Below are 17,632 nucleotides of genomic sequence, written 5' to 3'. Positions count from 1 at the left end.
TGAGCTACCCAGTCACCTCCATTTTTTTCCCCTTCTCATTCTTAACAAGATTTCTAGGATTAAGGAAGTTGTCCTAAAGTCTGAGAATGAGATTCCCATCTAAGAGTGTCGGTAAGTAGGGAGAGCTATCACACCTTTAATTCAAGCCCACGAAAGTCAAAATATTCACAATGGAGAGTATTTCAAGCAGGCCCAGTATAACTCTAAGTTTCACTGAAACAACAAATGGTTATCCCTGATGCTGACCATTCTAGGAAGATCACTGCACTATATTCTTACTGAAAGATAATTTGTATGGGTTTGCAGCTAGATGATTCAAAATTTTTGTTATCCAATTTTCCACCTTGGCTAAAAGTGACGATTTTAATCATTATTCTTTACTTGTAGTGGAAAGAAAATGGATTTTGGAAATCAAAGAGAATATGGATTTGAATCCCATTTCTGCTACTTTATAACTAAGAGATCATTATAAAGTTATTTAATACCTCTGAGTTTTAGTTTTTCATCATAAATATAAGACAATAAAACCAATCTTGTTAAGTGGTTTTGGGAATTAGATATGTACTTTACATAAGTAGATGTTGTAAAATGTTCATTTCTTTCTAAGAGTCTAAGATTTTTAACCTTAGCCTTGAATTTTTAGCTTCCTATGGTGTATCACTAGGATTTTTCTTGTGGATGTGTATATTTCAACATGTGTAAAGCAAAACTCATCATTCTCCCACTTCTTCCCCTATTTATTGTCTGTTAATGACATCAACAATTTTCTAATCATTTAAGTTTGATGATGCCAGTGTTGATTCCTTCTCTATCCCTAAGTCCATTTTATTCTAAGAACTGTGACTACCTCTCACTTTGACAGTTTTAGGATCTTTTTGACAAGTAAATTAGACTTCAATCTTTTCCCTTCTTATCAAGTTATACACTGCTGCAGAATTAGCTTTTAAAACATGCTTTCTGGAGTGCCTGGGTGGCTCAGTCAGTAGAGCATCTGCCTTTGCCTTTGGCTCAGGTCATGGTCCCAGGGTCCTGGGATGGAGCCCTGCATCAGGCTCCCTGCTCAGTGGAGAGTGTGCTTCTCCCTCTGCCACTCCCCGACTGCTTGTGCTCGCTCGCACTCGCTCTCGCTCTCTCTCAAATAAATAAAATCTTAAAAATAATAAAAATAAAGGAGGGCATGTGATGTGATGAGCACTGGGTGTTATAGCTTGGTAAATTGAATTTTATTTTTATTTATAAAAATAAAATAAATAAAAAATAAATCTTAAAAATACAACGTGCTTCACATTATGTTACTTGCTGTTTCAGAAGTTTTCATGTTCCAGCATATAGACTATGAGTGATCCACTACAAAGCTCTTATCTTACAGATGTGCGTATTGGGCTCACAGAAATTATTTTTTTTATTTGCCATGAAAGTCACATTTGTGCTGGGGAGTGGCATGTTAAGACTAGTCCTTATCTCTGCTCACTCACAGACTAGTTCTTTCCATCCCTTAACATCATTTTCAAGGCTTTTCTCATTCTGGCCCCATTCTTTCTCTACCTTACCTTCAACTACTCTTATACCTACTACTCTTGTACCTTCAACTCCATTGAAGTATTCTATGCTATTTCAACTCCCTAATAGTGTAATGCTGTTCTCCCTACCTGAGATGCACTTTCTTGCTCTTGCCCTCAGTTGATGAAATTCTGCCCATCTGTAAATCCCAAGTCAATCTGATGCCTCTTCCCTTCCCTCTCATCAAGCCAGAAAATCAGATCCCCTACTCCTAGACCTTGCATTACCTCTAACCACATTTTGCTTTGTAATAGAATTATTTGTGTACATGCCAGGAAGCCAACAGATTTATAATAAAGATTTTTATTCAATTTATTAGAGAGAGAAAGCATGAACAGGGGGAGGGGAAGAGGAAGAGGGAGAAGCAGACTCCCTGCTGGGCAGGGAAAGCATTCCAAGCAAATAGATTTTACACTCTATTTGGGCAAGGCCCTCTCCCTACACACTATAGAAAGTAGCTAGTTACTCAGTAACCTGATACCAGAGTCTATCAAAAATCATGTACTGGTTCTTACCTTTATCTGTTTCATAGGGTGCTAATCACATTGTTAAGAAATTAGTAGTGCTTCTGTAAAGAGAAATGTGGTCAGGGTGTGAGCTACCTCATTCCTTAAGTAGAAAGTATGCTTATCCTAGCCTTATACCAAGATAGATATTCTGACTTTTCTTGGATTTCTGGCCAGGATCAATCAAAGCCATGGAATTAGACCTGGGAATTAAACTCTTTTTTTTTTTTTTTAACCACACTTAGTCCCTCAAATAATGAATGATTTTTCCTTTTTATAAATACATTTGAGAACATATCTTACATATTTTTTCTTTGATCCAGAGTGATTGCTATAATAACACTGACAATATTTATACCAACACCTACATTGGAAGCATAATTGTACAAACAGTGTCTTAGTATTGTTTAATATTTCCTAAACTTGGCCCAAGGGTCGTTATTGTGGTTTTACATGACTAACTTTAACTGAATTGTTGCTTCTGTGTCTTTTTCTTTTTTTAAATTTTATTTATTTATTCATGAGAGAGAGAGAGGGGCAAAGACAGGAGCAGGCTCCATGCAGGGAGCCCGACATGGGACTCCATCCCAGGTCTCCAGGATCAGGCCCTGGGCTGAAGGCCATGCTAAACTGCTGAGCCCTTGTGTCTTTTTCTTATTAGAATAATGGCTGTCCTTGTTTGGTGGGTCAGATGCAAACTGGAAGGCAGATAGACAAATATATATTATTTGATTCATTCTAGTGCACTTCAAAGAACATGTGTAGAGGAACACTTGGGTGGCTCAGTCAGTTGAGCGTCCAACTCTTGATTTTGGCTTGGGTCATGATCTCAGGGTTATAAGATTGAGCCCCTCATCAGGCTCTGTAGTCAGCATGGAGTCTACTTGAGATTCTTTTTCTCTCTCTGCCTCTGCCCCACCTCTGCTTGCACACACACACACACACACACACACACACACACAAACACACTCTCTCTCTCAAAAAAAAAAAAAGAAAAGAAAAAAACCTTTGTAGAATTAAGATTATTTTATCCAGGAAGAGAGATACTATTTAAAAAAATTTATTACTTATTCTGTATCAGAGTCTTTTCTTCTTTATCTTATTTATTCCTCATAAGGATATTATGAAGGAAGTATTATTAGTATGGGGGAGAAATCTAACTCCCACTTAGATGCATCTAACATCAGAGCTCCTTTAAAAAAAAAAAGATTTATTTATGAAACAGAGAGAGAGACAGAGACAGAGACAGAAGCAGGCTCCATGCAGGGAGGCTGATGTGGGACTCGATCCCAGGGCTCTAGGATCATGCCCTGGGCCAAAGGCAGGTGTCCAATCGCTGAGCCACCTAGGCATCCCAAACACCAGACCTCCTTACCATGAGGGTTCTATGTTACCTTCCAACATGGGGATTAAAACAAACAAGTAAACAAAAACAATAAAATTAGCATTGTTTTCAGGCAATGCTTTAATGGAAAGAACAAGTACTACATGTGGAAAAGTAGCGTGGTCTTCTAAGGTTGCTTGTTAACTCACTTTGCCTAACATGACTCTTAGTGTGAAATGGCAGCCCACGTTGCTTGGTTAAGCACACTGTGTGTTCCGTTGTTGTCAAGGTTGTTAGAAGCAGTACCTGATGAACCATACTTTGTGCCAGATCGGTTATGCTCTGTGGTTGTCAGGAGACATACAAGCAGTATTTTTCACTCTTCAAATAAGGAAACTATTGGCTCATTTCTAATCTTACCTCTTCTGGACAAAGGTTGGAACTCCTTTGGAATTACTAGGGCAAAAACTCCTTTGTTAATTTCTGGAGGCAAAACCCAAAAACTCCAGATTAATGGGTAGGGACTAGATGATTTCAGGGGCATGGCTTTATGTATTCTTTGACTCAAAGGGATTTTAGAAAAGAATTTCAGAATAGAGGTTTTGTCCCCTGAATATAAAATGCAGTATACTGGGGTTCCTGGGTGGCTCAATTAAGTGTCTGCCTTCGGCTCAGTTTATGATCCCAGGGTCCTGGAATCAAGCCCTGCATCTGGCTCCCTGCTCAGCACAGAGTCTGCTTTTCCCTCTCCCTTTCCCTCTGATCCTCTCCGCAGCTGTACTCTTGCTCTTTCTCATTGTCTCTCTCTCAGATAAATAAATTAAAAATCTTTTTTAAAAAATGTATTATAACAAAAGCCAATTCTAATATATCATTCTTAAAATGTTCTTAATACTATTATAACATACTTAGTATTTTAAATATATTATCTCCTTAAATCCATATCAAAACATTCTATAATGGTAGGTAGTCTCATTTTTCAGTTGAAGAAAACTAAAACTGAAAGATTATATAGTTTGTTCAAGGTAACAAAAGTTATGATTTCAAGTAAAGTCTATCTTGACTTAAATAAAATCCTTGCTCTTTATATCTTCCTATACTGTCTCCCCAGCTCTCTCTCCAAACCAAATGGTCAGTGCTACAGAGTTTGGGAAGAGAGCAGCCAAAAGAAAGTTGGATGTAGGTAGAACTTAATTTGGACCTGAATCTACAGAGATGCCAATTGTACTTCCCCTGGGATGTAACTCAGAATGGAACATTTCACTCCAAATGTGAGTTTGGAACAGACTTAAGTTCAAGGGAAGGCCAATTGATGTTTGCACAGTGAGGTCAGTCATAAGATGATGGAACTGGAAGGGACTTTAGAGATCATCTGGTCTAACCTTCTCATTTTACGGGAAACTACAACCCATATATTGAATCATTTGACCAAGGTTCCAGTTTTTGAGAGAACAGGTAGAGGAGTGTGGTTCTGCTGGCCTAGGGCTTTCTACTCTCTCATGGCACAGCACTGCCAGTCCCCGGATGCTGGAGAATCTTCTGATTCTAATATTCTGACTTTCTTTATTGCATAGGTATTTTGGTATCTGTAGACAAGATGGAATCGACTCCATTTAACAGACGGCAATGGACTTCAGTATCATTGAGGGTAACAGCCAGAGAACTTTCTCTTGTCAACAAGAATAAGTCATCGGCTATTGTGGAAATATTCTCCAAGTAAGTGCTGATCCAGGTCCAAAAGGACCATCTGTCTTGAACAAATATTACCACCTGTCAGGGAAATCAGTAAAGGAATTACATGGTGTAAAATGGCTTTATTGAGCACTTTCTCAAATTTGAGCACCATACAAGGCACTGTGAAGAAGGATGAAGATAAATCAGGAGACACATTCTCTATCCGGGAATTTTTGTTTAGTTGGGGAAAGAAAAAGTTACAAACAGAAAGATAATTATAAAACATGTATCATTAAGCAAGTCCAAAATGAATGGGAATAAGGGCTAGAAACAGAGTAAGAGAGAGAAAATGACCAGTATGGGTAGAAGCTAGTCAGGAAGGCTTTCCAATTGAGATGAGTTTAGAGGTAAGTTTTGATTTAGTTGAAGGGAGTGTTAGGCATTCTCTGTATCTGCATTATCCAATATTGTAGCCACTACATATGTGCCTATTTAAATTAATTAAAATTAAATAATATTTAAAATTCCATTCATCAGCTGCATTAGCCACATTTTGTGGCTCCCATATTGGAGATCACAGAAATATTTCATCATTGCATAACATTCTGTTGAACAGTGCAAACTATGTGGGCAAACTATGAACTGCTGGCTGCCTGTTTTAGTAAATAAAAGTTTACTGGAACATGGCCATATCCATCTGTGCATTGTCTATGGCTGCTTTGATGCTACAGCAGCAGAATTGCAGCAGAGACCATATGGCCTCCAAGTCTAAAATATTTATTATCTGCTCTTTTAAGAAAAAGTTTGCTGACTCCCTGCTTTGGACCATGAGTTCTTTGATATGAAGGCCCCTTTCCTGCCTATTTTATATGCCTAGTGTACAGCACAGTGACTGGAACACAGTAGGCACTCAACTGATGTTGAAGGGATGGTTTATATAAATAATATACCAGAGATGGCAAACATTGACTTCACTCAAATAGATGCCATACTGGGGAAGAGCTTAGGACAGGTGGTAGGTTTACATCACTAGGAGAGTTTATTAAGTAATAGGAAGCTATTATACCTTTAAGAGAAAAAAGATGGTCAAGATTTGAAGAAAATGATCCTGGGACCTGTATCTAGGATACAGCTAAATACCTAAATAGGAGGTTTCTGTAATCTACAATGTCACCTTTACTTCAATAACAAATCCATCACAGACTTACTCTGTGGAAAACATTGCCCTTCGAATCTGTTAACCTTGGTTACTGCTTAAGGTAGAGTGAAGGTGGAAGGAGATTGCATAGCCCTTTTACCTTCCACATTATGCATTTTGTATTACTGTAATTTTATAGCAAATATGTATTCTTCTCAAAACAAAATCAGTAGAGCTATTTCAGAAAAAAGGGATAGAGATCTTAAGATTACCCTGCCCTCAAGGAAATTAATAACTTAGTACAGTTTACATAGTAGACGAAGTCTCTAACTTCCTTCATCTTAAGAATCAAGTGTGGTACCTGTTAATAATATGGTGTTCTAGTTATCTATTTCTGCATAGGGAAAAAATATCCCCCAAATTTAGTGGCTTGAAATACTAACATTTATGGGTGCCTGTGTGGCTCAATTGGTTAAGTGTCTGCCTTCCACTCAGGTCATGATCTTGGGATCCTGAGATGGAGCCCTGCATCAGGCTCCCTGCTTGGCACGGAGTTTGCTTCTCCCTCTGCCCCTACGTCCCGCTTGTGCTCACTTGCTTGCTCTCTGTCAAATAAATAAATAAATAAATAAATAAATAAATAAATAATAATAAATAAATAATAAAGTCTTTATTAAAAAAAAAAAGAAATACTAACATTTATTTTGCTTGGGAATCTCCAATTTGGGTAGGGCTTGCCTCTACTTCTTAGCATCAGCCAGGGTGGCTCATAGACAGGGCCTATAGTCATCTAAAGGGTTGCTCGCAAGTTGAGTCATTACTGCTGGTAGTCACCTGGGATCTCAGCTGGGGTCCTGGTCGGGATACCTCTACACATGGCTTTTCCGTGTGGCTGCTTGGCTTAGTTGGCTGGGTTCCTAGGGCAAGCATTCAGAGACCAAGGGAGGGAGGGAACAGAGGAAGAAGGGGGTCAGGGTCAGGGGTCATGTGGCCTTTTATGACAAGTCCTCAGAAGTTACACAGAATCACTTTTGCCACATTGTCTTCATTGGAAGCCAGTCCCTAAGACTGGCTCAGATTCAGAGGGAGGGGAATTTGACTCTACTTTTGATGGTAAGAATGTCAAAGATTTTTTGGACATGTTTTAAAACCATCTTATAGGGGCAGCCCCGGTGGCGCAGCGGTTTGGCACCGCCTGCAGCCCGGGGTGTGATCCTGGAGACCCGGGATCGAGTCCCACGTCGGGCTCCCTGCATGGAGCCTGCTTCTCCCTCTGCCTGTGTCTCTGCCTCTCTCTCGCTCTCTATGAATGAATAAATAAATAAATAAATCTTTAAAAAAAAAAAAAAAAAAAAAAAAACCATCTTATATGGCTTCCCAGGCCCCTCCACTAAAGATTCTCATTCCACCTGTTTGGGATGGGGCCTATGATTTTGTATTTTTGACAAGTATTCCAGGTGAATTTTACCTTCAGGGAAGTTTAGGAAGCACACTGGTAGTGTAAAAGATGGACTTGTGAACTTGCAGCCATGAACTTGAACATAAAGCAGAATTAATACAGTTTCTGATAGGTTCAAATAGAGGATCATGGAAACTGACCATGAATAAAGAAGCAACTTGTACAGTTTGGTGTAGGCCAGGTTATAGAAAGCCTTGAATGCTATATTAAGTTTAAGATTTAGTTAGATAAACAATGGAAACAGTTGAAGGTTTTCATGCAGAGAATGACATGATCAGACTTGTATTTTAGAAAGATGTTTCTGGCAACAGGATAAAAGGTAGACTGGAAAGGTGTGAGACAAGCTGTAAGGCTCTCTTGAAAACCCAAGTGAAAGCTCTCGAGGGTGGAGGGCAGCAGGGATGGAAAGGAAGACAAAGAATTGAGACATTGTTGAGATGTGATTAATGGAAGTTGGAAACTCCCTGTTCTGCAGAGAAACTTCTCCACATTCTTACCCTTCTCACCCCCTCTAGCCCCAACTCTTTAGCTGAACTTGGCTCTCCCTCCACTTGCATTCTGTCTCTGAGCAGTGGCTGCCTCTTTCTGCACATGCTTGCCTGAAATATCCTGGGGTTGGGAGTCAGGGTTCTTGCTCTCCTACATCTCTCCTACTGGTTCCCATCCATCATGTTTCACTCTTTGTTCTGCAGTTCTAACCCTGTGATTTGAGGCTCACATCTCACTGTGCTATCTTTATCCTCCCCTTCATTGCAGTGGTGTGCCAGCCAGCTGGCCAAACTGATCACCTTCACTGGGGACACTGGCTTGCCCCTTCATCATCTTCTCAGTAAGGGTGCTACAGGCATTTTCGATGAAACAGACCTTCCTTCTGTGAGCTGGCCATCATCTTGCCTTTCTCCAAATGCTAGTAGTACCCCCATGATGTTGTAGCATCCAAAAAAAGAAAAATGGGGCAGAAGGGAAACCCCAATAAGAGTCCCTCACACATTTCCAAATGTCCCCCAGGGTGAGTAGTGCCCCGGGTGAAGAACCACTGGACGTGTCTCATACTCTGGACTCTTCATTTCTTGATCTTCCCTACTTCTTCAATCCGCACATTGTCTCCCATGGGCCTGCATCCAATCCCAGACTTATCATCACACAGAATCTATCTCTGGAACATGCATTTGGAAAACTCTGTCTGGGGTGGAGCCTCCTGTCCTAATGCCATTCCATTCTTTTATTTGCACTGATGGCTGCTTTTGGGCCAAAACAGGACACCCAGACCCTGGATGTTGGTCTGCTTCCTGGCTTCACATCCTTGCCTGCCTACCTGTCTACCTCACTTCAGAGAAACTCTCCCTCCTTCCCGAATTCCCTTCCCACCCCTTTGTTCTGTCATGGCCCAGCCCAGCCAGTTCTCAAGATAGAGGAATTGGGTCTTGTAGCACTGATGAGAGTTAGAAAGTTGGAAAAAGCTGTTCATCTTAGGGGCAAATTGCAACTATGCAAATCTGTAAGTCCTGAACCATTTACAGGATCATTGTGCTCAGCACCGTGCTAGGTTCTTAACTGAAACAGATACTATTTCTAATCCTAACAAAAACTGTATGAGGGAGGGACCTGAGGCCTGTTGTATAGCTGAGCACACAGGTGTAGGGAGTAACCTGCCCCAATTGAAATCTAATATTTGGATTTGTTTCTGTCTAGTATTTTCATCTGATTCGTATATTCGAATGTATTGAACAGGTTTTGAATGAATTGTATTTTTTAGGCTGAGAGGATGGTGGCGACATTGCAGAGAACCACAGGAGGTAGAAGGCACAGAAGTAGTACAAGGGGGTGATGTGCACTTAGGACAGTGAAAACCAGAGGCTCGGCCTGGACCTCTTCTCTGTTTCATGCTCAGTAGAGACACTAAATCCACATTGCTGCTATTGCTTACAGCTTTTAGAGTTCACTCACCGTAGGTTCCCACAGCAGATTGCAGGACTGTAAATACTCATTTCTACTTCCAACACCTGGTAACCTGATTTTCTCTTATTTTCAAACACGCCCTGTTTGAGGTTTAGAATTAGTAAATCCTGCACAAGCCTAGTTAAGAGACTGTAGAAAACTTTAGGATGTTTCTGGTCAGAGATTAATATAAAAGTGGTATTAGGGGGAAACTTAATCTTGACTCACGTTTATACAATTAGCTGGGCCTTCTAACAGCATGTTTTACATTTATTTGTACAGAAGAGTAATTTTTCAAGCATCAGAGCTTGCGTCTCATGAATAGTTTATCACTCCAGACATTTCTTTACTGAACCTCTATATTATATTCATAAGTAAATTTGAGGTAAAAAAGACCCTGTTGATAGTCCATTTAATCGGCTAGCTTTAGTTTTACTCACCACTGACTTCCACGTGACATAATCCTTTGCTTGTTTAAAATGTTCTCTTTTGGTGGAATTTGGTTTCTTTGCAGAAGACTCCTCTTTGACTCTTAGATTTTTGGCAGTAAAGGGAATCTAGCTCAGTGGTTTTCAGCCTATCTTAATTGAATTCTTCAGAGGAACCTCAGGGGCCAGTACTGGGAAGACGGGAAGATCTAAGGGGCTTACTGAGCCAGAGACCTTCCACACCAGCTGTCCTGCTTTGATCTCTTTTATATGTTAGGTTTTAAATAAGATATCATTTGAAGAGATGATTCTGCAGGAAAGTTTTAAAACCACTAATCTAACCTTTGCCCCATTCCTCTGACAGACAAGGAATTTGATGTCCAGCGATTATGACTGAAGTTCACACCCCAAGACAGTGGCAGAGCTGAACCCAGCACACTGATCCCTGCCCCCCCACACACACATCATGCCTTCCCTCTTGTTACAACTTTCCCCATAACATAGTCTGAAGAAAAAACATGGTTTATATTTAGCTTTCTCCGATTGTTCATCCTTCATTAAGAAAAGTTGACCCTCAAATCTCCCTGGCTAACTTCCTCTTTTTTTTTTTTCCCCTCCCATTTTTGCTTCTCTGTAACATTTTAGTGGTGAAATAGTTCCAGAGGAAAATACATTGCCTAAAACTCAGGAGTTTCCATTTTCCCTTTGCTCTATTTGAGGGCATACAAGTGAGAGTCATAGCTCAGGAACTCTATTCTGGCCTTAGAAAAGTTTGAGGCACTGTTATTACTCCCAAGATAATTTTAGCATCCTCCATCAGCTGCCTGCCTCACAGCTGAGCATTAATGAGCAGTTGCAAGATTAAATTCTGTGAAGAAGAGCCTGGGAGGACAAGGCAATCTAGGAAGGGAAGAGGGATGATATTTTAATTACAGAAATGTCACTGCAAATTTTTTTACCTGAAATTTGGATCTTCAAAATGCCTTTCCCTTCCCCAGTCCCCCCCAAAAATCAGCAACCTTCACATTTTGTAGTCAGAATAATGCTAGTTGCTTTAAATGCCTTTGAGGACAGTCTGAGGCCTCAATCTAACACTGAATTCAGAAGTATGGCACCTCAGCATTTCTTAGCATCCTGGGAGTGCAAACTCTAAAAGTACCAAAGCACTGACTTGGAAGGAAGCAGTGGTAGACAACCTTACCTCCCTGTGTATCTACTATTCAGCAATACCTCATTATAGGGGGATCCCTGGGTGGCGCAGCGGTTTGGCGCCTGCCTTTGGCCCAGGACGCGATCCTGGAGACCCAGGATCGAATCCCACATCGGGCTCCCGGTGCATGGAGCCTGCTTCTCCCTCTGCCTGTGTCACTGCCTCTCTCTCTCTCTCTCTCTCTCTCTCTCTCTGTGACTATCATAAATAAATAAAAAAATTAAAAAAATACCTCATTATAACTAAAGGGTAAGGATATTAGGGTGGGAGTTTGAAAACATAATTCAAGACAGCCACCAGTGTCTTGCAGATGCCTCAGTGCTCAAAGGACAGGATTGAAAACGAAAGCTATTCTGGTCTTCTTTCTTTAAATCTGTATTTCTGTTAAGACAGTAAAGGGAAGGGGACCTTTGAGCTTATTTGTTCAACTAACCACAATGTAAATACTTCCTTGGAGAACAATTGCCTAAGAATAAACTTGTCTGCCGATTGGCTCTGGCTCTCATATATTGTATTATTGCTGTAATATACTGTAGATGATTACCCAGGGGGTATGGGAACAAGGTTCAAGGCCAATTGTAAGTTCCTTTCCCTCTATAATCCATAGATTTTATATATTTTTGTATTTCCATTTTTAGGGACTGTCAGACGATGTATTAGTACAAGTGGGGGAAATATATGTACAAGGACATTTACCAAAGTTCTATTTATAATGATAGAAAACTGGAAACAATCCAAATGTGCATTAAAAGGAGTGTGGGTGAATTAATTATATTTATGATGGAAGAGGATTTCCAGGGTTTCCAAGAGCCTTCTCTGTTTGTAGCCTTTGTCTCACATGACCTCTCAGCACTTTTTTCTTCCTTCATTTTTCCTTCTTTTGCCTTCTCTGGCAGTTTCTTGGTTTTCCTACGACCTCTCTGCCAGGTCCTTGTCATTCTTTCTCATCATCTCTCTCTCCTTTTCTGACTTCTCCATGTTAGTCTCCAGCTCCTCTTCTTGCACTATAAACTCTTCATAGATGATATCATTCATATACTCCCATGGCTTTAATACCATCTGTGGACAGACAAGTCCTAAATTTATATTGCTAGCTCAGATCTCTCTTCTGAGCTCTAGACACATGTATCTAATCACTAACCCAAACTAAAAATGAATGTTTTAGTTAACATGGCTAACACTGAACTCTTGATCTTCGCCATCCGCAAATTTGCTCCTCCTCCAGAATTCCCCATCCCAGAAACAGTAATTCCATTGACTTGGCTGCCAGAAACCTGGGAATCGTTTTTGACTGCTTCTTCCCTCTCCCCTCATTACAATCCTGTTGATTTGATTCCATCTCTGAAATACATCTCAAGTCTATTCACTTTTCTTTCTAAGGCCACCGTCCTGGGCCAAGCCAGCATCACCTCCCACTGAGACCACTTCTTTTCTCAGCCCCTCCAGGCCATTCTCTGCATAGCCTCTGGAATACTCTTTATTTTATTTTACATTAGGCTAATTTTTAATTTTTTAAATTAGTTGCAGAGGAGGAACTTAGTGATTCATCAGTTGCCCATAACAGCCAGTGCTCATTATATCAAGTGCTCTCCTTAATGCCCATCACCCAGTTATCTCTTCCCCCACCCATCTCCCCTCCAGCAACCCTCAGTTAGTTCCCTATAGTTAGGGGTCTCTTATAGTTTGCCTCCCTCTCAATTTTCACCTTATTTTATTTTTCCTTCCCTTCCCCTATGTTCATCTGTTTTGTTTCTTAAATTCCACATATGAATGAGATCATATGATAATTCTTTCTCTGACTTATTTCACTTAGCATGATACCCTCTAGTTCCATCCACATCGTTGCAAATGGCAAAATTTCATTCCTTTTGATGGCTAATATTCCACTAGATAGATAGATGATAGATAGATAGATAGATAGATAGATAGATAGATGATAGATAGAGAAATAACCTAAGAGGGCAACCAAATTGAGAAGGCAGTGTGTGTGTGTGTGGTATGTATGAAGGAAAGTCTTGTTGAAAAAATGACCTTTAGGGCAGCCCGGTGGCTCAGCAGTTTAATGCCGCCTTCAGCCCAGGGCATGATCCTAGAGAACCGGGATCGAGTCCTATGTTGGATTCCCTGTGTGGAGCCTGCTTCTCCCTCTGCCTGTTTCTGCCTCTCTCTCTCTCTGTGTCTCACATAAATAAATAAATAAAATCTTTAAAAAAAAAAGAAAAAATGACTTTTAGACTGAAATATATATATATACACACACACATATATACATATATATATCCACACACATACATACATGCATATACATACATACCACATCTTCTTCATCCATTCATCTGTTGATGGACATCTGGGCCCTTTCCATAGTTTGGATATTGTGGACACTGCTGCTGTAAACATTGGGGTACATGTGCCCCTTCAAATCATTATGTTTGTATCCTTTGGATAAATACCTAGTAGTGTAATTGCTGGGTTGTAGGGTAGCTCTATGGAGGTTCTCAGGAACCTCCATACTGTTTTCCAGAGTAGCTACACCAGTTTGCATTCCCACCAACAGTGTAAGAGGGCTCCTCTTTCTCCACATCCTCATCAACATCTGTTGCTTCCTAAGTTGTTAATTTTAACCATTCTGACAGGTGTGAGGTGGTATCTCGTGATTTTGATTTGTATTTCCCTGACGTTGAGTGATGTTGAACATTTATTTGTTCATGTGTCTATTGGCCATTTGTATGTCTTCCTTGGAGAAATGTCTGTTCATATCTTCTGTCCATTTCTTGACTGGACTTTTTGTATTTTGGGGTTGAATTTGATAAGTTCATTATAGATTTTGGATACTGACCCTTTATCTGATAAGACATTTGCAAATATCTTCTCCCATTACATAGGTTGCCTTTTAGTTTTATTGACTATTTACTGTGCAAAAGCTTTTTATCTTGATGAAATCCCAATAGTTAGTTTTTGCTTTTTTTTTTATCCCTCTTGCCTTTGGAGACGTGTTTAGCAAGAATTTGCTGCAGCTGAGATCAGAGAGGTTGTTGCCTACATTCTCCTCTAGGATTTTGATGGATTCCTGTCTCACATTTAGGTGTTTCATCCATTTTGAGTTTATTTTTGTGAAGTTTTTATTTTTTATGAAGTTTTTAAAAACATAAATTGGATCAGTAACCATTCCTTGTACCTAGGATTATATTCAAAATGCTCACCATGGCCCTGCCTCTCTGCACCATTTCTTTCCCTCTCCCTTTCCCACTCTGTTCCAGCAACACTGGAGTTCTTTGTGTACCTTGTATACCGGAGATGCTTTCTTGCCTTGAGGCCTTTGCATGTACTATTTTTTTGTGCCTGGAATGCTTTTCCTGCGTTGTTTTGCCTGGCTAACTCCTCTGATCAAACCTCAGATCTCAGTCTAAAGGTCAGGTCAGTTTTTCAACAAGACTTTTCTTCAGACATACAACACACACACACACACACACACACACACACACCACCCACTGCCTTCTCAATTTGGTTGCCTTGTTAGTACTGTGTACTTTTCCTTTAAAGAATTTATTGCTCTGTGTGTGTGTGTGTGTGTGTGTGTGTGTGTAGCCTGTGTATATATGTTTTATGCTTATGTTACTGTATCTCTTTTGGTTATTTCTTTTACTATTTTTTCTCTAGTGCTTAGAGCATATTGCTTGAATGAAAACTCAGGTATTCTAAAATGGAGAAAGAGAGATGCAGAATAGTATATATAGGGGTGCCTGGGTGGCTCAGTCAGTTGAGCATCTGACTCTTGGTTTCGGCTCAGGTCATGATCTCAGGGTCTGGGGTCGAGTCATACATTGGGCTCCACACTCAGCGGGGAGTTTGAGGTTCTTTCCCTCTCCCTCTGCCCCTCTTCCCCTAAAATAAATAAATCTTTTTTTTAAAAAAAAGAATAGTATGTACAATATTATCCCATGTTATTTTTTAAAATTTGTATATTTTGAATGCTAATCCCTTCTCAGATGTATGATTCATGAATATTTTCTTTTATTCCGTGGATTGCCATTTCACTTGGTGGTTTCCTTTGATGCACAGACTTTGTTAAAGTTCATTTTGTCTACTTTTTCTTTTGTTGCCCATGCTTTTATTCCAAGAAAAAATTGCCAAAGTCAACATTATGAAGATTGGTCCCTGTTTTCTTCTAAGAATTTTATAGTTTTAGTTCTTACACTTAGGTCTTTAACTCATTTTGACTTAATTTTATATATGGTGTTAGGTAAGGGTCCAAAGTCATTTTTTTTTTTTGCACCTGTATATCCAATTTTCCCAGGATCATTTGTTGAAAAGACCATCCTTACCCTGTTAGATGGCCTCGGCACCCTTATTGAGAAGCCTTCGACTATATTACTGGGCTCTGTTCCATTCCACTGATCTATATGTGTCTTTAGACCAATATCATGCTGTTTTGTTGTGTTTAATTGTGGCAAAATATACATAACATATAATTTTTAAACAATTTTTAGTATACAATTCAGTGGCATTAAAAACACAGTGTTTTTCTTTTCATAGCTGCATAGTATTCCATACATGAACATATTATAATTTTTTTAAAAGATTTTATTAATTTATTCATGAGACACAGGGAGAGAGAGGCAGAGACACAGGCAGAGGGAGAAGCAGGTTCCATACAGGGAGCCCGACATGGGAATCGATCCTGGATCTCCAGGATCACACCCTGGGCTGAAGGTGGCGCTAAACCACTGAGCCACCCAGGCTGCCCCATATTATAATTTTTTTTACCAGTCCTCTGCTAATGGACATTCAGCTTATTTTCAGTCTTTCATTATTACAGTTAATGCTATGACAAATAATCTAATATAAAAGTCATTTGTACTTGTGAGACAAATTCTGAAACAAAATCAATGAATCACAACATTTGTGCTTTTGTGATTTTTATAAAATTGACAAAATGCCTCCCATAGAGGTTTTATTAATTTCCCCTTGGCATATTAGCTTTTTAAAAAAAAAATCTTTTCCGATTTCATAGGTAAAAAATTTTAGTGTTTGAATTTTCACTTTGAAATTGAACATCTTTTTTAAGAGCCATTTAACATCCTTTTGTGTGAACAGTATGTTTGTATCTGGGCCTGTTTCTATTAAGTTGTTTGTGGCTTTCTTTTTCTTTTTTTAAAGATTTTATTTATCTATTTACTCATGAGAGACACACAGAGAGGGGCAGAGACATAGGCAGAGGGAGAAGCTCCCTCCCCACAGGGAGCCTGTTGTAGGACTCAATCCCAGGACTCTTAGGATCACAAGCTGAGCCAAAGGCAGACACTCAACCACTGAGCCACCCAGGTGCCCTTGTTTGTGGATTTCTTTTTTTTTTTTAAATATATATTTTTTTTAACTTTTTTATTTATTTATGATAGTCACAGAGAGAGAGAGAGAGAGAGAGGCAGAGACACAGGCAGAGGTAGAAGCAGGCTCCATGCACCGGGAGCCCGATGTGGGACTCGATCGCCGGTCTCCAGGATTGTGCCCTGGGCCAAAGGCAGGCGCTAAACCGCTGCGCCACCGAGGGATCCCTGTTTGTGGATTTCTTATTGATTTGTAAGGGTTCTTTTTAATTTAGGAAAATTAGCTTTTGGTCTTTAATGTAAGCTGCCAGGTATCCTTCCAGCTTGTTACTTGTCCATTATCTTCCATAACCTATTTATGGTCAATGAAATACCAGAGAATTTTGGAAGTCTTCCACCCTACTTTATTAGAAAGCTCTGCTCAGAGTGATGCCTGGCCTGGCCTGGTGAATGAGGCACTTCTTAATATCTGATTGTTAAAATTTAAACAGTGACAGAGGGCAGCCCAGGTGGCTCAGCAGTTTAACACTGCCTTCAGCCCAGGGCACGATCAAGACCCGGGATCAAGTCGGGCTCCCTGCATGGAGCCTGCTTCTTCCTCTGCCTGTGTCTCTGCCTCTCTCTCTCTCTCTCTCTCTCTCTCTCTCTCTCTCTCTCTGTTTCTCATGAATAAATAAATAAAATCTTAAAAAAAAAAAGTTACAGAACTGGAAGAGACCTTAGAAATCTTACACAGTCATTTAATTTTGTAGATGAGGCCCACGTAAATGGAGTGATATCACCCAGATTATACAGGAGGTAAGCAATGTTACCAGAACCAGGGCATTTTTCTGGCCTTCATTTTTGAATAAGGCTATCCTGTCTAATACACACACACTAAGAAAGGCCTGAGTTTATGAAGGTATTTTTTAATTGAAAGTTGGTTTTGGTAGAGGCATGGGCCCTTCCCCATTCTGCTTTTTATATTTTTTCTCTCACTTCCTTTTCCTTCCCCAAATGTCTTGTGAATTCAGAAATCCTATCTTAAGAGAGAGACAAGCGGCCCTTTTCTGTGGTTGGTCTGGTGCT

At 39.9% G+C, this 17,632-nt stretch overlaps 1 protein-coding gene across 6 annotated transcripts in view; it reads left to right on the top strand.

Annotated features, from left to right (window-relative positions):
• LIMA1 (LIM domain and actin binding 1) overlaps nucleotides 1-17,632 on the top strand; it is an 88,802-nt gene that overhangs the window by 26,532 nt on the left and 44,638 nt on the right. For 5 of the 6 annotated variants that reach the window (XM_055337006.1, XM_055337007.1, XM_055337005.1 and 2 more), the window contains one exon: nucleotides 4,965-5,106. In XM_055337006.1, the coding sequence (XP_055192981.1) occupies nucleotides 4,988-5,106 (119 nt within the window). In that variant the 5' untranslated portion in view covers nucleotides 4,965-4,987. Of the gene's footprint in view, nucleotides 1-100; nucleotides 112-4,964; nucleotides 5,107-17,632 lie in introns of those variants that run through there. The other variant, XM_055337008.1, reaches the window with a different exon arrangement.

The sequence above is a fragment of the Nyctereutes procyonoides genome, unplaced genomic scaffold (assembly GCF_905146905.1).
Source record: "Nyctereutes procyonoides isolate TBG_1078 unplaced genomic scaffold, NYPRO_anot_genome, whole genome shotgun sequence".
NCBI classification, from domain to species: domain Eukaryota; kingdom Metazoa; phylum Chordata; class Mammalia; order Carnivora; family Canidae; genus Nyctereutes; species Nyctereutes procyonoides.
This window is presented reverse-complemented; position numbering and strand designations above follow the sequence as displayed.